The following is a 25,634-nucleotide window of genomic DNA, read 5'->3' as shown; positions in this document are numbered from 1 at the left end:
CACATCTACTCCACTGCCCTCTGCTTGCCCCACAGCTTCTGGATATGTGGGAGGCATTTCAGTTTGAGAAAAGCCAGGCTTCAGAGTTCCTGCTCAGCAAGCGACATGCCATTATGCCCAAGCTGCAGCAGCTGATGGCAGCAGCATTGGCAGAGCTGGAAGGCCTGCTTGCGAAGGCCGTCTCTGGTCCCTTTATGGACCCAACACAAGATCAGAGGAGTACTGAGCACCAGCTTGTCTCCCTAGAGCGTCAGTTCCAGAACACAGTCAGCGACCTCAGTGAACTGCACCACACCTATGCCATCTTCACTGGTACTGAGGATCCCCGCACCCTCCATTATCACTCTGTGATAGACCCTTCAACTGAAATAAGAGTTGGAACTCAGGGTTCTGTGTCCTGTATGACCCCAAGCAAGCCTTGGGAATCACATACCTTCATTGGTATCTTTTATAAATGAAAATTTCAGGACAAAAACATCATATATTGACCATGGCAGGTGTTGTGCTTAGGGTGGGGGTATGGAGGCTCACAGTCTGATAAGGAAGGCAAACAAGTGAATGTTCCATCAGAATGTGATGGGGTCAGGGGCTAAAAGCATGTGCAGGAGAAATGTAAGGGTGCCTTCCTTATAGAACTTAGCCTTTTTGTAGCCCTGTTCAACACAGTCCTACACCAGGCAGCAGGCCCCAAATAAGAGTAGGTCTTGATGCTCTAGCAGATCACTTCCTCCAGCCAGTGTGGTATAGAGAGGAGGCTACTGAGGGCCCCACTAATACATAGGAGGAGACCAGGATAGAACTATTGGTCTCAATTCTTCCATACAGTAGTGCAGGTAAGCTGGTTCCCTTCTGTTCCCTTCTGTTCTTAAAGAACTCTGTGGGCTCTGGAAGGAGACCAGAGCAAATATAAGAGCCATTACCAAACAATTGAGACAGGATCTCAGGCTAGAGTGCAGTGTCATGATCATAGCTCACTGCAGCCTCAGCCTCCCAGGCTCAAGCAGTCCTCCCACCTCAGCTTCCTGAGTAGCTGGGACTACAGGTGTGTGCCACCATGCCTGGCTAATTTTTGTATTTTTTGTAGAGATGAGGACTCACTTTGTTGCTCAGGCTGGTCTTGAACTCCTGGACTCAGGCAGTCCTTCTGCCACAGCCTCCCAAAGCACTGGGATTACAGGTGTAAGCCACTGTGCCTGGCCTTCCTTCCAGAATTCTTATATGTATGTTGGATTTACTGAATCTCTCTCACTCATTGCTTTTATCTTCTTTATCATCACTCATTCCTTTATTCTTTTTCTCTGAGTTCTGGAAAAATGTTGTGAGCTTGTTTTATAAGCTTCGATTTCCGACGGTATCACTTTGTATTTCTATTGCATTTTAAAACACACATTTTGCATGTGTATGCATGCTTATGTACACATGTGTATGCATGCTTATGTACACATGTATATGCATGTAACTGTATGTTTATGTGTATATACATGTGCACACATTTGCTATCTCTATCTGCTGAAGAGGAAATGAAGCAAAGAAACTCTAATAGCAAGAAGCCACATTGTGCTCAGGTCTTAGTTTCTAATACCATTCCCCATTAAAAGGAACCAGAGCTCCTTAGAGAAATGGATGATTCCAGGGCTGTGGCAGGGTAGGTACAAGATGAACCTAAAGTGTCTTTTTATACCAGAAAGTAAGAAAGTATTAAAGTGTTTAAAAAAGTGATGGGAGCATATCACAAGGATTCAGAAGGGATACCAACTGGCTAAATCTGGAACAATTTGATCACCAAAGTAAGTACAATAATAAATTCTAAGCTATTGAAGTAAAGGCATTTATTATGCATAGTAATAATAAATAGATAAATCAATGAGAGAGAAATGAGGACCATGCTTACGGTAAAATGCCAGGAGCTGACTGGTAAATGTGGAAGGAAGGCTGGAGTGGGAAAATTATTATTTTGCAACCATCATGGTAATTACCAGATCAGATAAGGATCAACGGATGCCAAATCTAGGGCAAATTTGATGAGGAGCAGAATATTTGCACTGTCTTAGAGAGTTTCTCCCAGAGATCACTTATTCGTTGTAAAAAAAAAAAAAAAAAAGAAGAAAGAAAGAAAGAAAAAGAAACAACAATTAGTGGAGAAATCAGACAATAATTTGACCAGGTGATTAAAAATTAACATCACCAATGAAGGACATAGGGACATCATCTGCCTTCAGATGTGATACTGGAGAAGGATACAATATCACTTATGTAGTAGTCCAGCTGAGAATGAGTATCATTTTTAAAAATCATAAAAACACAACATGAGGAACTTTCTATGAACAAAAAAATGGCAAAAGGGGACTGTATACTTCAAAGATGTCTGTTACAAAAGATAGAAAGGCTATGGAAATGTTCCAGATTAAAAGAAGCTAAGAGACATGACAAATGCAGTACTTGACCCTGGACCAGATGCTATAATTGAAGCAAAAAAAAAAAAAAATGCAATCTAGGACATTATTAGGTCAACTGACAAAACTGAAATATGGACAGTAGATTAAAATATTGTATCAATATAATATATGAAATTTGGAATTGCACTGTGGTTATATAAAAGAATATCCCTATTCTTAGGAAATGCATACTTGAGTATTTATATAACTTGCCCTTAAATAATTCAGAAAAAAAAATTGCGTGTGTGTATATGTGCATAAACATGCCCATGCACAGAGCATGTGAATGCAAATGATAAAGCAAATGGGTAAAATGTCAACAAAAGGCAAAGATAAACAGTATAAATATATATCTATACCTATGGAAGATAGAAGGTACACAATTTTTTTTTACTACTTTTTCCTACAGCTTTGAAGATTGGAACTCATTTTCAGATAAAAAGTTTTAAAATGCATGGAAATTATCAAGTAGATACCGCAAAATGTCTGTCAAAGGACATTTGCTCTTAATCCCCAGTTTGTCTGTATCTTTTCATGTGTTTGGAGATATCATCTCTGCTCTTTCTTACAGATGAAGTTGTTTATTTGTCCAATATTTGATTTTGAAACAACTGCTATCAAAGATTGTATGGGACTCTAGCCATATCTTTGAGTTTAGACAAAGACTGGAAGAGTTTAGATTTACTGTCATTTTACTTTTTGTCAGATCAGAGCTTTGATAGCCTAGTGATTCCAGCTTTTTAATACTCTGAGATCTCCAAAATGGATGATGTGCACATGTGTAACATGCATGAGGCCCAGCATTTGGGTGTGACTCTATCACTTTTTGTCCCACTCAAGAAAGTAAACTGGAGTTCAAGTTAATGAGATATCTGTTGTCTTTTAAGTAAATTGCAAACCTCGATACTATAATTATTGTGAATTATAAATTTCTGTTGACACTTATCTCACAACTGACTATAAGTAATTGATTAAGAACTAATGTAGTACCCTGTGAGATGAAGGGGTGGAGGATAATGGCCAGAGGTGAAAATGACAGGTCCTCTATGTGGGCCAGATCTTTTTTTATATTCATCTTGCCGAACTTTCTCTTGGGCTGACAGTTCATTCGCTCATTCATTCATTCATTCATTCAACACATATTTGTTGAGAGACTGCTGTGTACACTAGGCTTGAGGTACATCAGTGAACAAATGATGAAATGCTTTTCTTAATGGACCGAAACTTCTAGTTGGGAGAGAAAGACAATAAACAATGACGTTAACCAAATTCTGTAGTATATAAGAAAGTGATAAGTGATAGAGAAAAAAAAGTAGAACAGAGTAAGAGGGGTTGAGAATGCCAGGAAGGGTAGCTAGGAATTTTTAACCAGATAGCCTGCATAGGCCTCATTAAGAAGGTGCTGTTTGGCTGGGCGCGATGGCTCATGCCTATAATCCCAGCACTTTGGGAGGCCGAGGCGGGCGGATCACCAGGTCAGGAGTTCGAGACCAGCCTGGCCAACACAGTGAAACGCTGTCTCTACTAAAAATACAAAAATTAGCCAGACATGGTGGTGTGCGCCTGTATTCCCAGCTACTTGGGAGGCTGAGGCAGGAGAATCACTTGAACCCGGGAGGCAGAGGTTGCAGTGAACCAAGATCACGCCACTGCACACCAACCCAGGTAACAGTGCAAGACTCTGTCTCAAAAAAAAAAAAAAAAAAAAAAAGAAGATGCTGTTTGTTTGAACAAGGACTTGAAGTTGGTGAGGGCATGAGCCATGTGATTCTCTGAAGGAAGAGTGTTCCAGAAAGAATAAACTGCCAGTCAAAGGCCCTTAGCAGGAAGGCGCATATCTGGTGCATCTCAGCCATAGTAAAGAGTCCAGTGTCACTAGAATGGAGTGAATGAGATGGAGACTAACAAAAGAGGAACTCTTCCCTTTCACTGCCATCACCTTTTCCCAGATGGTCTTTCCTTGGAGTGACTGTTCCTTGGGTTAACACCACCTCCATTGTTGAGCCAAACAACTTGGAACGCCACTTCCCCCACCCCCAACCATCACTTTCTGGACCCTACCTTCTGTCATTATGGGCCCTTGACTGATCATTCCACCACCCCCCTCCCAACACTGCAAGTAGCCCAGGTCTCAAGTCAGCCCTCCCCCACAGAGGATGAGACTCCTGTGCCCTTGCCAATCTGTGGGACACGTCCTATTGTGCAGCAGCAGCGCATATGGCACCTGTACCGAGTCATCTCTGAAAACATCAGCGAGTGGAAGTGCATGGCTTTTGCCAAGGTGCTGACACCCTTCCTTGGAGCTCTTGACTGGGAGTGGAGGACTACAGTGGTGGGGGAGGGGAAGAGTCTCAAGCTGACAGTGAGCCCTTCTCCCTGCAGTTCAGCCTAGCTATGGCCCAGGAGAAGACAGAGGGCTGGCTGACAGAGGCAGCACGGATAAGCACAACCCTGGGGCTGCACAGCCCCGTGCTGCAGCACTGCATGCGCATCGTGGGGGAGTTTCGCAGCTACCTGCCCCTGCTCACTAAGCTGGGCAGCCTCCACCCACAGAGCGTCAACTGCCAGTGTCTCCTGCGTGGTATATTTGGTTAATGTCAGAGGAGGGGGAAAGGGAAATATGTGGGGTTAGAGCGATGCAACAACTCAGTTTCCTGCTGCTCCTGCTGGAAACACCTTTCCTCCCCAAGTTTCTCCCTACCTTTCCCACATATTTCAATTTCTTTTCCTTAACTGGGACAAAAATTTTTAACCTCCCTTACTACCTCCTCCCTGCTGATGGTGGCTGGGCTTGGGCTGGGGCCTTAGCTCTGGGCTCTGAGTTGTGCTCTAGACCTTGGGTTCTAAGCTGTTGGCTCTGTGTTGTGCTCTGAGATCTGCTATCTGGGGTCTGAGCTGGGCTGGGCTGGGCTGGGCTGGGGTCTGGGATATGGGATATGGGCTGGACTCTGCCACATACTGGGTGTTGCTCTGACTTGTTTTCTCTACCTCCAGCCCTTGGGCTAGGCAGTCTCCAAACTATAGAACTCCTAACGCTGGGCCAGCTGCTTACTTATCCACTGCTGGAGTTTGCAGATCGAATCAACCAGGTGGGGACCTCAGTACAGGGGTGAGGGAGGTGGTCCAAAGCCAGGACCTGTAATAAAGCCAGTCAAGGCCCAGCAGTCCCTTTAGACAAGAGGGTGGTGGGTGTTTGGCATGTGATTTAATGTGGGGTTGAGACTGCTAACCTGCCTGAAGGGCAGGAACAGTTTCTTTAAGTCTCCAGATGGGGATCTCTTGGGTGATTCCAGACTCCCAGTGACTGAGAGTATGACCCTGATGGGGGAAGGAAGTGGGTGGCAGCCCCGAAGTTGTGGGCACACAGAATGGCAGGTGCCCCCCAACACCTGTCTTGTCCCCAGAGGGCGCGAGCTGACTATTTGCTCAGCTGGAGTCTTGCAAAAGTGGGTGGGGGTTCCAAAGCAGTGGCCCTAGGGCAAGGTACTTAGATGCTGCTGGTGGCCTATCTTTGAAGCCTGATGGTCCCACTCTCCCTTCATCTCTGAGACCTCCACTCTCCTGAGCCCTGGCCCTTGAGTTCTGCCTCAGATCCAATCCCCAAGTCCCAGCTCCAAGCCTGTCCCCTAAGCAGTTACCCAATCCTGGTTCCTGAGACCCAGCTGTTCCAGGTCTGGCAGAATGAAAATGAACGAATTCATGCCCAAGAGACTATACGGCGGTTGCAGCGGTACTGGGAAGCGCGCCAGCTGCGCCTGCTCAACTTCATCCTGCATGTACCCTACGAGCCCCCAGCCTCAGAGCGCTCCAAGAGGCAGGTGCTCCGCAGCCCCCAGTGGGAGGTAGTGGACAAAGATAGTGGCACCTTCATCCTCTCAGGTGAGACCCAGTCCTTGTGACCTAGTGAAAGCCCCCTGCTGGGGGCCATTTTCATCCACCATATCCATCAAGCCCTGCCACATCTGATTCTCTAGCCAGGGCCCCATCCTTACTAGACAGCCTAAGACATTAGTCTGTTCTGAGACAGTGTCTTCCATGTAGCCCCCCTACTGTCTTAATCTCCTTGGGATCCCCTTTCCCTCACCCATCTCTACTCAATGCCTGGGTCCTTCAGCAAAGGTCCTCCCCTTTCTGGGTACCCTCAGAAATTCCTCATAGTCAGTTATCTACACCTTTCAATGCTCTGTCCTCTAGATTGCACCCTGCTGTCTGATTTTATGCCTTATTCATTAATTCATTTCTTTATTCTCTCCCTCATCAAACCTGCATCCTCTGTGCTAAACACAGGAGACCTTGAGACTTACAGACAGTATCCCTGTCCCTCAGAAATTTCTGAGTCCAGTGAGAGACAGACAATACTATAGGGATAAACACAATGGAGCACCTTACTGAGGGCAGTAGAATCTCAGAGAGAGGACCAGCTCAAAGAACCAGAGAGAGAATCAGAGAAGTCTTCTTTAGGCAGAGGCCTTATGCTGACTTTTTGAAGGAGTAAGAGTTTGCCAAACTTGCCAGGTGAGAAGGGCAGACCAGACAAAGGGAACAGCATTTACATAAGCATCCAAGATGATATAGCTAGGGCATTGCCAATAGAGGAGAATTTTCTTATTCAGCACAACTGGAACCCAGTTGGTGAATCCAAAAAACTAATGATGCATACATAGTTTAAGATTTTTAGTTTAGCTTAAAATACATACATGTACATTCATTTACTAACGTTTTAACTTAATGACAAGAGCTTTTGTTTGATTTGATAGTTCTTCACTGCCTTTCTTGCATTAATGCATTGTCTACTATTTCTGCTTTCACTTTCTGTAAAGTTGGGCAGCAACATGAAGACACTTTTAAAGTCCCTATGAAGGGAAGGGCCTTAGCTGCAGAAACCAGGCACTGTGTGGAGAGAGGGAGGTGGGGAGAGGACTTCCAAGGAGATTAAGACAGTATGGGAGTTACATAGAAGACACTGTCTCAGAGTCCAGAACTTTTCCAGGTTTTTATTATAAGTTCCCAATTTATAAAAATTGACTTGCCTATACCTAATAGCATGTTTAATCAGTTTGCCTTTACTGAAGCTTTCTGTGGTTTCCATAGAAACAGCAACTTTCCCCCACCAATGTGTCAGTGGTTGTTAGAATATTAGATTCAACTCTTTACTTAAAATCACAACATAACTCACATAAATAGGTTTGCAAACACACTCTTATTCTTAGTGTGCACACACTTTAACTAGTGGAAGCAAAAATGAGTCTTCTAAAGAATAGCTTGAAATCTGTGAGTTTCAGTTCAGTTAGGGCTTTAGTCGGTATATTTGATGATAAGAATGGGGAGCATGAATAAAAGAGCTTCTATTTCTCTGTGGCTGGATCCCAAAGAATAGTGGAGGAGGGGATGGAGCAGATGGAACTGGAGAGGATCAGATCATGCAAAGTCTTGTGGGCCACATTAATAATTTACTCAATAACATGAAAACAATAGAGAGTCACTGCATGTTTTTTGTGGGTAGTAACATAATTAGATTTTAGTTTAACAATATCATTCTGGTTTCAATATGGAGAATGGATTGAAGGGAGGCAAGGAATGGAAATTGAAAGATCAGTTAAGGGATGACTGGTATAACCCAAGTGAAAAATAATAGTGGTCTAGATGAGGATAGTAGCAATGGGGAAAGAAAAGTGGGTGGACTCAAGCTAGGTAGAAGTCAACTAGGCAAGATGTGTAACTGGTTCAACTTCTGCATGGAGGAGAATGTAGGTCCTTTCCATTCTAATATAGATGTTCCTTATTACCCAAATTCTTTATCCTTATCACCTCTTTATATCCAGTATTTGGTTAGGGGTGCCTTTTCCAGCCATTTGCAGCACATTGATAAATGGCACCCAGCCCCCTTGTTCACATCTCCCTTATTAAGGACTCTTAAGTTTTGGTGTGGACTGACACAAAGGCTGGATGTCTGCAGTTAACATTTGCACCAAGATTGAAAGGAGATTGTCGACCCACTTTTGTCCTGAGCACATTTTATGCTAATCCATTTGCCCATCTCTGACCCTGGTTCCACACTTTGCCAAATCTGCTCCTACTTGATCTCTACCACTTTTCTGCCTCATCCTTAGATTTCTCTGCTACTAAAAGTAATAAATAAAAATTCATAGTACAAAGTAAAGGCTCTGGATAATCTGGGCCTTGGGATGTCTGTGAGCATAATTTCAGATACCAGCCTGGGTCCTACCAGTCTTTACCTGAGCTCACAGCCCTTCCTCCACCTTTGCTCCTTTTCAGTTTTCCCTTCTCTCTCTAAGCTAGCATTTGCACCAAGCACTTGTATGGTTGAGGTTTCTCCCTATGGGTTCTCTCCTTTCTCTGTACCAGGCTTTCTTTTCCTGTTAACTCTGGGCATGTTAACCAAGGACCACATCTTTGTAGTGGCCACACACCATGAAGCTGGTGACTTCATTCACCCAAATAAACCCCAAATGATGGGCTTGTTATATATTTAATTCTTACCTCAAGAAGACAGGATGTTACAGGATTGGGCACACCTACAAATTATTAATCTCCCCTTTAGATTCTTAATCAAATGAGAACAAGGATATATATGAAAACGAAAGCATACTATCAGAACCATCACCCCCAAGGAAGTTTATGCTCTTTATATATCATGTTGGCAGACACAGCTTGGATCTAGGTCAAGTGAGACATCATGCTACCTTGTCATAACCTTCGCCCAATTAATTGAGAACTTGAGGTCTGTGTGGATATGCAGAGGAAAGCTGAAGTACAGTTACACAGGTAGCTGTGTAGAGGACTGTGGCCTGCCTCATATCCCATAGAGCATAAAAGATGGGCCTCTTTGCCTCCTCACATGGGGAAGAGTAAGGGAAGAAGATAGACAGAGGGGCTGAAAGCATTAGTCCAATGCTGTTTTCTCTAGAGAGTGGAGTAAAAGTTTTGTCATTCTGAGAGCAGGATAATGAGTTTTCTTCCCACCAGGGATGTTTGGAGAGTCCTACATGTGTCTGAATAAACCTCCTTTCTTGATTCTTCTCTCATTTTTACCCCAATTAGTGTCCCTACCTCATTTCTAGCCCTAGTCTTACCAAGCACTTGTGGCATGAAGGGATAACTCTTTAAGCAGCACCAGGGAGCCAAGTACTAAGACTATGAGAGAAAAGTTCGTTCTCAGCTTCCCTACCAGGACCCCTTTTAAGACAGAATGGGCATTCTTGCTATAGAAATATTATGTAGGGTCCTGGAGCCATTCAGCCCTCTTCCCTGGCTAGAGGCTCTAGTTCTTACAAAGCACTTCCATGGAGTTAGGTGGATACCCATAGCAGCTAGTCAGGGAAATTAGCTGGCCTGGAGTCTGCTCACAGTGCCTTGGGAAAGGAGGAGCTTCTTCTCTCACCATTTTGAGACCCCAGTGCTTTACTGGCTCTACATATTGGCTGATGGAATCCTTAAAGGCATAAAGGGCAGCTGGGCATGGTGGCTTACACCTGTAATCCCAGCACTTTGGGAGGCTGAGGTGGGTGGATCACCTGAGGTTGGGAGTTCGAGACCAGCCTGACCAACATGGTGAAACCCTGTCTTTACTAAACATACAAAAAATTAGCCGGACATGGTGGCACACACCTGTAATCCCAGCTACTCAGGAGGCTGAGGCAGGTGAACAGCTTGAACCCGGGAAGCATAGTGCAGTGGGCTGAGATCGTGCCATTGCACTCCAGCCTGGGCGACAAAGCGAGACTCTGTCTCAACAAAAAAAAAAAAAAAAAAAAAAAAAAAATAGGGAAAGAAAAAGACAGAAAGGGCATCAGGGTCTCTGTAACTGCCTCTCCTGGAAGGTTTCCCTGGTCTGCTCTTCTCTCCCCCAGCCCCAGCCCTTGCCTCATCTGACTGCCAGTTCAGCTTTTTCTGTCTTAGATTACAGCAACCTGCAGGATTCCATCCAGGAAAGTCTTCAGGTGTTGTCCAAGATCCTGGCCATCCAAAAGTCAGGAGATTTAAACAAAATAGCTTTGGAGTGGGTGGCCATCATGCATGACCTGGGTAAGTGCAGGCCTCTAGCCGGGCTGATGGGTGAGACCTGAGGCAGGATGTCCCAGAGGGATGGGGGTGAGAGGTGGAGGTTGGGTAGGAGAAGATATGAAGAACAGAGTGAGGACCTCCTTCAGGGCTGTTTCTTGGGATGAAGAGATCAGGTTTTTATTCACAGTGAAAGTTTTTTCTCCCTCAAGCAAGGTCCCTGAGTCCTGCTGGGCAGAGTATTTTGCTTGGGCTGGCGAGGTAACTGAGAGGCCAGGAGCAGGGTGGACTCCCCTGCAGAAGGTAGAACCCTAGTGTTTCCCACCAGCATTTCTCTGGCTGCTTACACAGGTGCCTTGCTGGAGGTGTGGCTGACTTTCCAGCAGAAGTGGATTTTTCTGAATAAAGTTCTGCATGAGATGAAGATCCAGTTTCCTAATGCTGACCTGGTAGGGAAGGGGGTTGAGGCAGAGAGGGCAAGAAGGGTTCCTGAATAGCAGGGCTCAGCGTGGGAAAGGGGAGCTGCCACTTCATATTGGCCCTCACTTTTATCCTCTCCCTCACCACAGAACTCTCGTTTCAAGGTCATGGATGACCAGTATCGAACCCTGATGCGCATCTCTGTAGCTGACCCCATGGTTCTGTCACTTGTAGTGCCCAGTGCCAAGAGGAACCATTACTTCCAAGGCCAGCAGCTGCAACAACTGCTGCAAGCAGGATCGGTGGAGCTGGAGGGCATCATCATGAGTCTGGAGAGCGTGCTCTATGGGGTGTGTGCTCACTTCCCCCGCCTCTTCTTCCTTAGTGACAGTGAGCTGGTAGCCCTGCTGGCTGCTCGACTGGAATCATGCGAAGCCCAGCTATGGGTACAACGCTGCTTTCCTCATGTGCATGCTGTGAGCTTCAAGTCTTGCCCAACTGGTGAGAAAAACACAGATGACTGGGAGTCAAGCCCAAACACACAGACTCAGGTGGAGGCACTTGCAGTGCTAGGGGCAGGTGGGGAGGAGGTGAAGCTGCAGGGTCCCCTTCCTCTGTATCCAGATCTCCCTAAGTGGCTGGCCTCTCTGGAGAAGTGTCTGCGCTTGGCACTGGTGCACATGCTGCAGGGCTGTGTGGCTGCTCGCCTTGCTCAAGGCCCATCTCTAGGTGAGGCCCTCAAGCAGCTGCCCAAGCAAAACAAGTTGTACCTGCAACTGTATGTCCAGCACTGGATCGACTTAGTCCAGGCCTTCCCATGGCAGTGTGTGCTGGTGGCAGAGGAGGTGGTATGGCGGGCCGAGATGGAGGAGGCTCTGCTTGAGTGGGGTACCCTGGCCATGGTCTCCATGCATATGCGCAAGCTTGAGGTACTGGTGAATTTTATGCGGGCCCAGAGGGCTTCCCAAGGTGGGCAGTCCCTGCCTTCTGTCCGCCAGACCAGCCTTCTCAGTGCTCTGCTGGTCATGGCAGTGACTCACCGGGATATAGCACAGCTACTGGAACAGCACCACGTCAGTGATCTCACAGACTTTCACTGGGTCCGCCAACTCAAGTATCACTTGGGTTCACCTCACATAATCCCCAAAAGCCCCCTACAGAGTCTTAAGACTGTTATATCTTCTGAACCCTCTCTGTCACCAGCGACATGCTGGATAGATGTGCTAGGCAGGTCCTTCCTGTACAATTATGAGTACCTGGGACCTAGACTAGGGCCTCTACCCAGCCTACTGCCTGAACGACCAGCCCTGGTACTATTATTGGCCCTAGAGGAGGTGGCCTGTGGGACCGTACTGGGTCCTAATGGTGTGGGCAAGACAGCTATAGTGAATAGCCTGGCACAGGCCCTGGGCCGCCAGCTGGTGATGCTGCCCTGCTCACCTCAGATAGAGGCTCAATGCCTGAGCAACTATCTGAATGGCGCCCTGCAGGGTGGTGCCTGGCTGCTGTTGGAGAAAGTTCAGCAGCTGCCCCCTGGCTTGCTCTCTGCCCTGGGCCAGCGCCTGGGTGAACTGCACCAGTTGTATGCCCCACTGTACCAGAAGGCTTCCCGAAACACTAGCACCATAGACCCCACCCAGCCCCAGCTCCTTGGCAGTGGCTTCTTTGAAAAACATCACGTGTCTATGCGCCTTGGCTATGGCTGTCTCCTGGTACTGCGTGCCCTGAGCTCTGCTGTGCCTGCCAACCTGCACCTGCTGCTGCGGCCTGTGGCATTGGCATTACCTGATCTGCGGCAAGTGGCAGAGCTGACTCTGCTGGGTGCAGGGATGCGGGATGCCTTCCAGATGGCTACCCGCCTATCCAAGTTCTTCTCTCTAGAGCGTGAGCTGGTGTCTGGGCCCCTGCCCTGCCGCTTGCCACTGCTCAAGCAGATACTGGAAGACACAATACGGACACTAAATGTGACCAAGGAGGAACCGAAGTGCCAGAAGCCTCGCAGCCTAGCTGCCATTGAGGAGGCTGCCCTACTGCATGCCCTACTGCGCTCACCACTGTTTAGCATTCTCAATGGGCTCCACCTGCACAGCCTCCGAGGGCTGTTGTGTGCACTTTTCCCTAGCGCCAGCCAAGTGCTGGCAGAACCTATGACTTACAAGCTGATGAAGCCACTGGTGGTGGAGGAACTGCAACAGGTAGGTCTGCATCCCAGCCCTGACATTTTGGGGTCCTTGGAACAGTTGAGCCAGGCCCTGAGCCGGGCCTCAGGCATTCTGCTCCTGGGCCCTGCAGGCAGCGGCAAGACCACTTGTTGGCACAGCTTATTTAAGATCCAGAATCGGCTGGCAGCCATGGAGGACACCTCAACCCAAGGCTGCCAGCCTGTGGAAATTACCCACCTGTACCCCAGTGGCCTCAGCCCCCAGGAGTTCCTGGGATGGCTAGAGGGCTCCTGCTGGCATCATGGCATCTTTCCCAAGGTACTTCGTGCAGCCGGTCAGTGTAACAACATGGGCCAAAAGAGGCAGACAGAGGAATCAGTCGGGATCCAGCACTGGATAATATGTGATGGAGCTTCCAGTGCTGCTTGGCTGGACTCCATCACTTGCCTCCTGAGTGAGCTTCCCCAGCTTAGTCTCCCCAGTGGACAGCAGATAGCACGACCCCCAGGCACCTTTCTCTTGATGGAGGTGGCTGACACAACAGGCATGTCCCCCACAGTGGTAGGCTGTTGTGCCTTAGTCTGGTGTGGTGGAGAGCAGACTTGGCAGTGTATACTTAGTGCCCTGATGGCATCCCTTCCTTATGAGTACCGCCTGCAGCACCAGACAGTCGCTGAGCTCAACCACATGGCTGAGGTTCTGGTGCCTGCAACATTGCGATTCCTCACCCGCCAAGGTGTCAGCTCTCTGCTGCAGGTACACGGGCAGCAGGCTGTTTGTGCAGGTGTGGCAGAAGTTACCAGCATGGCACGCATCTTACATAGTCTGCTTGACCCCCACCTTCGCCTAAAGGAGGAGAAGGCCCCTGGCCCAGGTGGGAAGATGGAAGGGCTGGTTTGAGAGAGATGGGGCCTTAAGGGTAGCTGGGGTATATAGCTGGAGCCTGGGGCATGTGTTCTTTGGTGGATCTGGGCCAGGAGTGAGAAGTAATACTGTCAACCTTTTTTCTTTCTTTCACCTTCCATCTTTTTCTACTGGGGCTCCTATCGTGGCCATGGCAACTTTCGCAGAGGACCTCAGCTATAGTGATCCTGTGGCCCAAAGCTTCAGGTCTTCAAAAAGCAGCTTTCTAAACCGGTCCCAGGTTGACAGTGACGATGTGCCAAATAAGTGCAGGGAACACTTGCTGGCTGTCAGCAGTTTTCTTTTTGCCTTGATCTGGGGCTTTGGAGCCCACCTTCCCTCCAGGTACCTACCAGGATGGGGGATGGGAGATGCAGAGGGCTGAGATGGACTGGCCCATGGAAGTAAAAACCCCCATGACATCACTCTTAGGGTATGGTGGAGTGTGTGAGTGTGTCATAAATGGAAGTGTTGTAACTGTCTGACGCTTTTGCCTGTGTGTCCATCTGAGCAGGTTCTGGCCCATCTTTGATACCTTCATAAGGGATTCTATTAGTCGCCTCTCCAACTACCCTGAGCCACCACCCTCAGCCTTGGTGTTTGATCTACATGTAAGCCCTGAAGATGGAACACTGGTCCCCTTCACTGGCCAATACCTGAGCAGCCACATCAAAGGAACTCTGGGCACCTTTCATCCTTCTATCCAGGTGTGAGGACAGTAAGGCAAGAGCTAGGGTTAGAACTTCAGGACTTATTTTAGGGGTAATCCATGTTCAAAGATCAGCTGAGGCCCACCTGCTCACTTTCTTTGATATATTTTCACAATCACAAGAATACATGAAATGTTTTCCAAGTACAGCTCTAGGACAAGTCCCCTAGACTTTTATTTTCAGCTAGATTACTGTCTTATACTGGAGGTGCTGCAGTAAGTCCCACTTCTCTCTTGCAGACTGAACGGCTCTTGTATGTGGTGGACCTGCTTCTGTCGGGGGGACAGCCAGTGTTGCTGGCTGGAGAGGCAGCAACAGGGAAGTCAGCCTTTGTGGAGGTGCTGGTAGAGCCACATCACCCTTACATATACAGCCCCATCCACCCTGCCTTCAGTTCTACCCACCTCCGTCTCCTGCTGAGCAGAGGAATCCAGGGCCAAACACAAGCCAGCCCACAGCCTGGGCATCACCAGGATTCTAAAGCCTCCCTCCTCTTCTTGCTGGAGGATCTGCACCTAGCCACTTCTGGTGAGGAGCTGGGAAGAGGGAAGGAAGGAGCTACTGTCATCTCTTGAGACTATAAAATCCCTAGCAATATTCATTGACTCTCAGATATATGTCTATAGATCTAACTTTAGTGTTCTGTTCTTAATATCTTATTCTACATATGCTCCCTGAACAATCCCATCCACTCTCATGGCCTCATCTCTTCTTTGACTGCTAAATCTCTGTCTCCAATCTCACTTCTTTTCTAAGCACCAGATCTGTCTATCCAGCTGTCTACTGTACGTCTCCACCTTGTTGTCCTGTTGGTACCTCAGACCCAACCCTGAGCTCATCATCTCCCCGCGGCCAAAATCTGCTCCTGTGTGTCCTCTTAGTTTCACCATCCAGCCAGTCATGTAAGCCAGAAATCTTGTTGACATCTCATTCTCCTTCACCAATATCCAGTCACCATGTCTTTTCAATCCTACCTCCTACATATTTCTTGAATCTTTCCACTTATTTCCATGGTTCAGATGATCTTTACTTGGAAATCTGACAAATGCTCTTACAAAGCTTTCTGTGATGAGGCTTTCTTCTGCGTCCTCTTACACTCTCTCTAATTGGACTCAACAAGTCAGGCTTCCTCTAGACCCTGGGATTGCTGTCCTCTCTCCCTTCTCTATGTGGCTAAATTCTACTTATTATTTCTAAATTACCTAAGGCAGTGGCTTCTCCAGGAAGCCTGATCCATAGGCTCGGTTAGATATCCATCCTGTGCTCTGTACAATAACCTGTGATAACCATGATTTTATGATTGTATGCTTGCCTATCTGTCCCTTTCACCACACTTGGAGATTTATGGGAACAGAGAACAGAAATTTGTCTCATTCATTTTGATAGACCCAACAGGAAGTAAGTGCTCAATAAAAGTTTGTAGAAGACAAGATAACAAAGGAAAGGAGAAAAATCGTGATGAAAATTTGGGATATTGAAGTGTAAATTCTTGGGATATTGAAGTGTAATTCTTTAAAATTAAACAACACACTTCTAAATAGATTATGTACCAAAAAAGAAATTACAAGAGAAATTAGAAAATGTTTTGAATTAAATAATAATGAAAACAAAACATATCAAAATTTGTGAGATGCAACTAAAGGTTAATAATAGCTTTAAATATCTATCTTAGAAAGAAAGCTTGGAAGCAATGACCTAAATTTTCAGCTTAAGACTCTAGAAAAAGAAGAGCAAGTTATACCCAAAGCAATTAAAAGGAAATCAATAATAAAGATCAGAGCAGAAATCAGTGAAATAGAAAAACATACAAACAATGGAGAATATCAACAAAGCCATATTTTGTTTCTTTGAAAAAGATAAAATTGACAATCACCTATTAACACAAATCAAGAAATAAAAAGGAAAACATAAATTTTCAATATCAGGAATGAAAGAGGTTTTATTAAAGATATTTAAAAGGATAAAAAGGGAGCCAGGGCCGGGCGCTGTGGCTCATGCCTGTAATCCCCAGCACTCAGGGAAGCCAAGGAGGGCAGATCATGAGGTCAGGAGATTGAAACCATCCTGGCCAACATGGTGAAACCCCGTCTCTACTAAAAATGGAAAAATTAGCTGGGCATGGTGGCATGTGCCTGTAACCCCAGCTACTCGGGAGGCTGAGGCAGGAGAATTGCTTGAACCAGGGAGTTGGAAATTGCAGTGAGCTGAGATTGCACCACTGCACTCCAGTCTGGCGACAGAGCAAGACTCTGTCTCCAAAAAAAAAAAGGGAGCCAGGCATGGTGGCATACACCTGTAATCCCAGCTACTAGGGAGGGAGGCTTAGGCAGGAGGATTTCTTGAGGCCAGGAGTTCAAGACCAGCCTGGGCAGCATAGTGGGACCCTTATTTTAAAAAAAAGTTTTAAAAAAATGGATAATAAAGGAAAATTATGAAAAACTTTATGCTAATAAATTTAGCAACTTAGATGAAACGGATACATGCTGTATTAGTCTGTTTTCATACTGCAATAAAGAACTACTTGAAACTGGGTAATTCATAAAGAAAAGAGGTTTAGGCTGGGCATGGTGGCTCACGCCTGTAATCCTAGCACTTTGGGAGGCTGAGGCAGGTTGATCACTTGAGGTCAGGAGTTTGAGACCAGCCTGGCCAACACAGTGAAACCCTATCTCTACTAAAAATACAAAAATTAGCTGGGCATGGTGGGGGTCACCTGTAATCCCAGCTACTTGGGAGGCTGAGGCAGGAGAATCGCTTGAACCTGGGAGGCAGAGGTTGCAATGAGCCAAGATCGCACCATTGCACTCCAGCCTGGGTGACAAGAGCGAAACTACGTCTCAAAAAAAAAAAAAAAAAAGGTTTAATTGACTCACAGTTCCACATGGATGGGGAGGCCTCAGGAAACTTAAAATTGTGGCAAAAGGCGAAGGGGAGGCAAGGCACATCTTACATAGCAGTCGGCGGGGATGGGGTGGGGTGAGGAGATGTACCATCAGAACTTATGAGAAATTGCTCACTATCATGAGAATAGCATGGGGGAAACCGGCCCCATGATCCACTCACCTCCCACCAGGGCCCTCCCTCAACATATGGGGATTACAATTCAAGACAAATTTGGTTGGGGACACAGAGCCAAACCATATCACATGCCTTACAAAAACATAACTTGTCAAAGCCTAACCAAAAGAAGAAAAATAATAGAAAATGAACAGCCTTATGCCTAAGAAAAGTCTGAATGCCTAATAATAAATGTTTCCAGTCCCAGATGGTTATGCAGTTGAATTATATCAAATATTTAGAGAAAAAGTACAACTTATACATACTTTTTCAGAAAATGGAGACTACTAAGCCATGATGAAGACATTTCAAGCAAAGAAATAAACTGTTATCTCCCTTCATAAACCTAAATGCAAAAATAATTCCTCACTGAAATATTATTAAATAAAATTCAGCAACATACAAAAAGAATAACATCTTAAGACCAAACGGAGTCTATCCTGGGAAGGCAAAGGTGACTAAACATTGAAAAATCAATCAGTGTAGCTCACATTAACAGAATAAAGGAGCAAATGAGTAAGTAATATTAGTAGATAAAAATCACTTGACAAAATTCCAACACTATTCCTTAACTCCCAGGAAATTAGGAATAGAAGATAACTTTCTCAATTTGATGAAGAGCATCTATCATACTTACAGCTAAATACATACTTAATGGTTAAATATTGAATACTGTCCCCCTAAAATCAGTTAAAAGGCAAGAACATACTCACTGCTTCTATTCAGTATTGTACTGGAGACCACATCGACACAATTAAGAAAAAGAAAAGCTTTTAAAATTAGAAAAGACAAGTTAAAACTGTCTGTATTGGCATATAATATGATTGTCTACATAGAGATCCCAAAGGAATATTTTTTTAAACCCCATAAAAAACTACTACAATAAATAAGTTAACTCATCAGGGTCACAGGATACAGAATCAATCCATTGAAATAGTTTGTATTTCTATATCCTAGTAACCATCGGAAATTGAAATTTTAAAATATTACTGAAAAGTCATTTAAAAGCATAAAATAGGAATAAATTTAATGAAAAGCATTCAAGATCTGTACACTGAAAATGACTAAATATTGCTGAGATAGAGGAAACATAAATAAATGGAGAAATATATGATGTTCACGGATCAGAAGAGTCAGTATCATTAAGGTCCTTCCCCCATATGATCTATAGATTCAATGCAATGCCAAGCTAAATGAATGCCAAGCTAAATCTTAACAGATTTTTTTTTGGTAGGTTGACAGTCTTATTCTGAAACTTATATGGTAATGCAAAAGATCTAGAAGAGCCAAGCAACTTTGAAAAAGAACAGAGTTGGGACACCTACACTAGTGATGTTAAAACTTGCTATACAGTTGTTGTAATGAAGAGAGTGTGGTATTGGTATAAGGATATACATATGGACTAATGGAACAGAACAGAAAATCTGATATATAGTCATATATGGCCAGTTGATTTTTAATAAATGTGCCAAGATAATTCAATGGGGGAAAGGATAGCCTTTTCAAAAAATGGTGCTGGAACATCTGGATATATGCATGGAAAAAAATGAACCATGTATTCTACCTCAAAATATAGATAAAAATAAATTATAGATGGATCACAGACCTAAATGTAAAAGCTAAAACTGTAAAATTTTTAGAAAAAAATTGGAGAAAAATCTGTGTGACCTTGGTTAGGCAATGATTTCTTAGGGAACAAAAACTAAATTTTATCAAAATTGAAAACCTATGCCCTTCAAAAGACACTGTTACAAAAATGAAAAAATTAAGTGATTGACAGAGAAAACACGCATGATACATGTATCTGACAAAGGACTTGAACCCAGAATACATAAAAACAACTCAATAAAATACAACTCAATAAGAAAACAAACATCATCCCAATGTTTTAAATGGACAAAAGACTTAAACAGATGACACTTCACAAAAGATGTATGAGTGGCCAACAGTATACAAAAAGATGCTTGATATTATCAGGCATCAGTGAACTGCAAATTTAAACCATCATGTGATAATTAAGAAGACTGACAATAGTAAGTGTTTTCAAAGATGTAGAGCAACCGAAACTCTCTCACTTTGATGGTGAGAATGTAAAATGGTACATCCACTATAAAAAATATATGCCAGTTTCTTACTAAATTAAATATTACTTAACATATGACCCAGCAATTCCACTCTTAGGTATTCACCCAAGTAAAATGAGAACCGCATATCCTCAAACTTAGTATACATGAACATTCACAGCAGCATTGTTCTGTATAATGGTAAATCCACATCTCCACCCAAATGGCTCCAGGTGGTGGCAAGAGATAAGAATTTAGAAGCACCTCTCCCACCTAGCAATCTAGCTCCTTGCTTTGCCTCCTTTCCTTTAAGAACAGGCCATTCAGGCATTTGCCTGAAAACTTAAAATGACCCACACCCTATTCCCTTATATATACTGCCAGTCCCTCCCTCCATCCCTCTTTTCCTCCCTCATTCCCTCTCTCTCTGTCTCTCTCTCTCTGTCTGTCTGTCTCTCTCTCTCTCTCAATCTGACTCTTCATTGCTGCCTCAGGTGACATGAGGATGAAGGACTGATCTCCCGGCTCATTATGCCCTCCTTGCACAGGATTGAGTAAAAATCCTTGAACTTGTTTCCTATTGTTGTGGTGTATTGATTTGTCCTTCTATCTAAAGAACCAGAGTAAGTTTTCTGTGTGAAGGACTCTCTGGTCACAGGTCAGACAACTAGGCATTAGGCTGTCCATCAGATAAAAGAAGTATCCTGTGAAAGGCACACTGTAAACCCCCACACTCAGCTCCCCTTTATTTCCTGTTAGGGCAGGGTTGTTGGCTGCTCTGGTACTAGAACACCAGTTTAACGGGGGGCTCTCAGAAAAATACTACTCAGGAATAAAATGGGACAAACTACAGAAACACGCAAAAACATGGACGAGTCTCAAAAACCTGCTGAGTAAAAGAAGACAGACATGATCAAGTACATACTGTATGATTCTATTTATATGAGGTTCTAGAACAGACAAAGCTAACCTATAGTGATGGAAATCAGATCAAATAACAATGCCTGTGATGGTGGTGGCAGGGGGATTGATTGGCTTTAAAGGAGCATGAGGAACTTTCTAGGGTGATGAAAATGTTCTAAATATCATTGGGGTGGTGATGACACAGGTGTGTACATTAGTCAAAATTCACTAAACTGTACACTTAAAATGTATACATTTTGTTGTATATAAATCATGTCTTAATAAAGTTTATTTTCAAAATTTATTATTATTATTATTTTTAGAGACAAAGTCTCACTCTGCCACTCAGGCTGGACGGTGTGATCAGGGCTCACTCAAGCTCTTGTGCTCAAGTGATCCTCCAGCCTTAGCCTCCCAAGTAGACAGGTCTACAGCACACGCCACCAGGCCCAGCTATTTTATTTTTCATTTTTTGTAGAAACAAGGTCTTGCTATGTTACCCAGGCTGGTCTTGAACTCCTGGCCTCAAGAAATCTTTCCATCTCAGCCTCCAAAAGCGTTGATTACAGGAGTCAGCCACCACATCCCAGCCTAAAGTTGATTTTTTTTTAAGTGTACATGTGATATAACTCTATTCTCTTTGACTGAAACGATTGCGCTTTCCCCCTAATTGTGATCAGTCTGGTTTCTATCCTTCTCAGCTTCCAAATCTTATTATTCATTAACCTTCAGTTAATGAATTATTGTTATTCATTATTATTATTATTATTAACCTTCGGTTAGTGAATAATAAGTCACAGAGGTAGGATCTAGGGAGAAGAGAGAAGAAATTCCTCAATTTTAGGGAGAATGTAGGGGAGGGAGAATAGCTTACTCAAATGTGACCAAGTCCCAACACGTCAGATTCACAAAATTCCTTTAGAACCATGTGTGGCAGGAATAGAGGGAACAGGTTGATACTCTCATGTGGACTTTTACATGTCCTCATTATTATTCCTCATGTCCCATAGACCCAGAGAAGAGCTGCCAGCCAGTGTTGGAGACTCTGCGCCAGGCCATGGATGGCACTGTGTATGCCCACAGCACCTTGGAACTGCAGACACTGCAGCCTGCAGTCAACTTCCTTGCCACTGTCACAGTGCCAGGCTACTGTGAGCGCCCACTGTGTCCACGCCTCTTTCGACTCTTCACAGTCCTGGCCCTGGAAAGCATGACCCAGGCCACCCTGCTGGACAGACATGTGCCCATCATTCAGGCTTGGCTTGAGCGTTTCCCATCTGTGGAGCGGGAGCGTGCTCTGGCACGAGGTCTGGTTAGGGCCTCAGTAGAGGCCTGGGAGGCTGTGTGCAATTGCTTCATGCCTTCACCCCTCCACCCACACTACCACTTCTCCCTACACTCTGTGAGCCACCTACTGAGCAGCCTGCAGCTGCTGCCCAACAGAACAGGCTCCCGAGGCTTTGTGGACTATCCCAACCACCAGGAGCACTTGCGCCGGGTGTCAGGCCTGCGAGGCACTTGTCTGACCGTTATGATGGCCACACGCAACGTGGTGCGTCTTTGGTTGCATGAGGCACAGAGAACCTTTTGTGACCGGCTGGACAGCCCTAGGGAACGCTCCTACTGTGCCAAGCTGCTCCTAGTAGTAGCTCAGAGTGTCTTCTGCTGTGGGCCAGGGCCCCAGCACCTGGGCAAGGACCATCAGGAGGATGAGGAGGAGGAGGAGAGGGTGCCTGAAGTAGAATCTGAAGGGGAGTTGGCCCAGTGGGAGGACTTCAGCAACAGCAACAGTGAAACAGAGGAGGAAGAGGAACTTTATGGCCTTCAGGTCGCCAGAGTCTCAAACTCCAGTAATCCAAGTCTAACACCATCCATAGGACCAGTAAGCAGGGGGATGAGGGAAAGCATAAGTCACAAGATAAGGCAAGAGAAAGGCACAAGGGCGTCCAACTATAGGCTCCAGGTAAGGAGATCATTCAAGACTTGGTGGCAGAAGAAACCCCAGATGGACCTGGTCTCACCCTTGTTGTTACCAGTGCTACTACTACATCCCCAGGAAAAGCCCTCAGACCTGGTCTTCAGTCAGGAGCTGATACTGGGGCCTAACTCTGAGACCCCCAACTTGTACCTGGAACGACAGTGGGAGAAGCTAGAGGAGCAGCTGGCCACCTCAGCTGCTCAACTGAAGCTGAGCCCCCACCTGGCCCGGTGTCATTCCATGGCCCAGCACGTGGCCCGCCTGGTCCGGGTGCTGGCCAGGCCCCGGCAGCATGGCCTGCTACTCTCGGGGACTCTGGGTACGGGGCGCCACACTGCCATCACTCTGGCTTCTAGCATTTGTCAGGCCCATTTCTTTCATCTACCATCTGGGTCAGAGGAGGCCATTCTCCAATGTCTACGAGATGCCAGCTGGCATGCTGGCATGTTAAGCCAGCCAGTGGCTCTGTTGGTACCCAGTGGTGTGGATCTCACTACACTTCATCGCCTCCTGGCCCTGGCAACCTCAGGCAGTTTCCCTGGCCAGTACACAGAAGCAGATTTGGACCGCATTGGAGAACACCTCCCCAGGGAGAACCTTGGTGTCAAACAGAACATCAAGAAGGAAATGGTGTTGCAGAGGTGAGGCCAAGAACCCCATATGGGAATCTGCTCTGCTCTTACTCTATCTTGGTCAAAAGGCCAAAAGGAATTCTGTGGGCTGCCGTGAGGGTTGAGAAGATTGGGGCTAAGTGGTCTGGTTGGGACTGGGGCCAGGAGGGGCAAGCAAAGGTAAAGGGGAGGACATTAGCTGAGCCCTGGCCCACAGGTTCCACCAGCAAGTGTGCAGCCACCTTCACCTGTTCTTCCTGATTGGAGATAAACAGGCCCACAAGCAGCTGCCTTCCACCCTTTTCCTGAGACTCCTTCAACTGGCCACTGCCAGCATTGACCGCTATGAGCCCTGGGACCAAGCTGCCCTGGTCAAGGTGGCCCAGCATCACCTGGAGGGTGCTCAGAGTCTACCCCTTGATGACAGTAAGCCCTTTTTACTTGTCCTTACCACTCTTCTCTACCAGGCTCTAATGAGGGTTATTACCTAGGTCAGTCTCTCTCTCCCTCTCTAGAGCCTACAGAGCCCCCTTCACATTTCCCACCCTTCTTCCTGAGCTAGGAGAGGATCCCTTTCCTTTCCTGTTTTCCTACAAGCTCACAGAGTGAGGCTAAAGCCATGCCCATTGCAGGCTCCTGGAAGTACCCAGACCTACAGGCCTCAATTCCCAGTGTGGCCAAAGCCATGGCTCTTATCCATCTTTCGGCCACCCACTACCATGAGCACCTGTGCCCTGCATTGCCACTCGTCACCCCCAAGACCTTCCTAGACTTCCTGGACACTTTCCTGATGCTGCAGCAACAGACAATCCTGAAGATTAAGAACAAGGCCCAGCGGTGAGTGGTCCCTTCCCCTGCAGTGTACCTCCTTCTGCTCCTTTGGGTTTCCTCACCAGCACATCGTATCTCCAGGGTCCAGAATGCCTTGGAGAATCTGAGAATGCTGATTAAGGAGCACGGTACCCATGCCAATCTGATCTTCGACTTGGAACAGCAGCTGAAAGACTCCTGCAAGGTAAGGAGATGATTTTGAGGCTTCCATGGTGGTGTCAAAGCAGGAGCCCAAAAGGGGACTTGAAAGGAAGCAACCAGAATGAACCTTAGTTCTTGTCCCCCTAAGCTTCCCCTTTCCCTAGGAAATCTCTCTTATCTCTGCTGCCTCCTCCTTTACAGCTTAGGTTCAAAAGTTTCCCATGATACAGCTAAGACCAGATTGATTCTTCATAACAGGTAAAACCCAAGCATCTGCTTCTGGTTGCCCCTAGTACCTTGATCATGTGAAGTTCAGTATGCTGCCAAGATCTCTGTAGATTCCCATGGGGGTTGGGGCAGGGATTACATCTCAGTCACCACTCACTCACCTCTTAGAGTTATCCTCTTTTTCCATAACACTTTGTCCCCATACCCTTTCTTCCACAAAAGCAACAAACAAACAAAACTGTTGTATACAGTGAGGACATGTAGATGGGTGATGGCAGCAGGGAGAAATTTGTATTATAGCATAGAACCAGCAGTAGATTTATAATGGTATACTAGACAAGAGTGCCCTGAATTGTCTTACTCACCCTCCTCTACCAGGCATTTTCCAGTGACCAACTTTTCCTTTCCTCTCTCATCTCTCTAACACCTGCTCTACAATGTTTTTGAGCCATCCCATTTTTCCTTTAGCACTCCTTTCTAGTTGAAACCTCAAAACCTTTTGCTCTCTTATACAGAACAATCTTATTCTTTGAATAAACAAACTTCTTATATCTGGCTAAAATTGGTGATGATAGGGCTTATCACACCTTCTAAAGCCAAATACTCCTAGTTAAAGGTGTTTTCCCAAACTAAAGAGCAGTTTTGTTTTTAATAAAAAGAATTCTAAAATAGCACCTTTTTTTCCTACTACACAAGATGTTAATAAATACTCTGGTATAACTTCAGAGCAGTGAACTAGTGCCCATCTCACACTCAGATAATCTTTCTACTAGGGTTTCAGGCCTTAAGCTCCTAATACCTAGCCAGCTCTTCTGATAAGTGCCTTTAGGACTATCATCCAGTGCCACACAACTCCAGAGACATGGCATATGTCGTGTCTACTAATATGGTTTTCACTGTGTTTTATATAAATGGTATCCCCTGGAGTTTTAAAGGTACTGGTGCCCTCCTACTATTCACCACTTAGGATGAACAGCTTAGATTAGACCTCAAGACTCAGTTAAGTTGCAAAGAAAGAAAAGAAAGTCAGAGAGCAGCAGAAATCCCCTGTCCCAGTTTTTTACCCTACATTTTCCCAAGATGATTAATACCAGGATTGTTGATCTGGTTTAGGGGTGCTAGTATTCCTTGATCTGTGAGTCAGTTATACCAGAGCAGAACACAGTAAGC

General features: G+C 45.6%; 1 protein-coding gene and 1 long non-coding RNA gene across 3 annotated transcripts in view; one reads left to right on the top strand and one right to left on the bottom strand.

Moving 5' to 3' along the window:
* Positions 1-25,634, top strand: part of DNHD1 (dynein heavy chain domain 1) — an 88,310-nt gene that overhangs the window by 51,255 nt on the left and 11,421 nt on the right. The window contains exons 16-30 of one of the 2 annotated variants that reach the window (XM_063671199.1): positions 36-312; positions 4,556-4,716; positions 4,818-5,025; positions 5,430-5,524; positions 6,107-6,314; positions 10,356-10,481; positions 10,809-10,906; positions 11,027-13,913; positions 14,110-14,287; positions 14,457-14,649; positions 14,892-15,180; positions 21,686-23,294; positions 23,482-23,690; positions 23,897-24,101; positions 24,177-24,279. In XM_063671199.1, the coding sequence (XP_063527269.1) occupies positions 36-312; positions 4,556-4,716; positions 4,818-5,025; positions 5,430-5,524; positions 6,107-6,314; positions 10,356-10,481; positions 10,809-10,906; positions 11,027-13,913; positions 14,110-14,287; positions 14,457-14,649; positions 14,892-15,180; positions 21,686-23,294; positions 23,482-23,690; positions 23,897-24,101; positions 24,177-24,279 (6,846 nt within the window). Of the gene's footprint in view, positions 1-35; positions 3,300-4,555; positions 4,717-4,817; positions 5,026-5,429; positions 5,525-6,106; positions 6,315-10,355; positions 10,482-10,808; positions 10,907-11,026; positions 13,914-14,109; positions 14,288-14,456; positions 14,650-14,891; positions 15,181-21,685; positions 23,295-23,481; positions 23,691-23,896; positions 24,102-24,176; positions 24,280-25,634 lie in introns of those variants that run through there. The other variant, XM_054439194.2, reaches the window with a different exon arrangement.
* On the bottom strand, positions 14,742-24,252 carry LOC134740264 (uncharacterized). Its single transcript, XR_010127593.1, has 2 exons — positions 24,130-24,252; positions 14,742-15,188 (listed from the first exon to the last, which is right to left on the bottom strand). It is a non-coding gene; the product is annotated as an uncharacterized LOC134740264 (long non-coding RNA).

The sequence above is a fragment of the Pongo pygmaeus genome, chromosome 9, assembly GCF_028885625.2.
Source record: "Pongo pygmaeus isolate AG05252 chromosome 9, NHGRI_mPonPyg2-v2.0_pri, whole genome shotgun sequence".
Classification (NCBI taxonomy): Eukaryota; Metazoa; Chordata; class Mammalia; order Primates; family Hominidae; genus Pongo; species Pongo pygmaeus.
The sequence above is the reverse complement of the archived record's forward strand: the minus strand, read 5'-3'. Positions and strand labels throughout refer to the sequence as shown.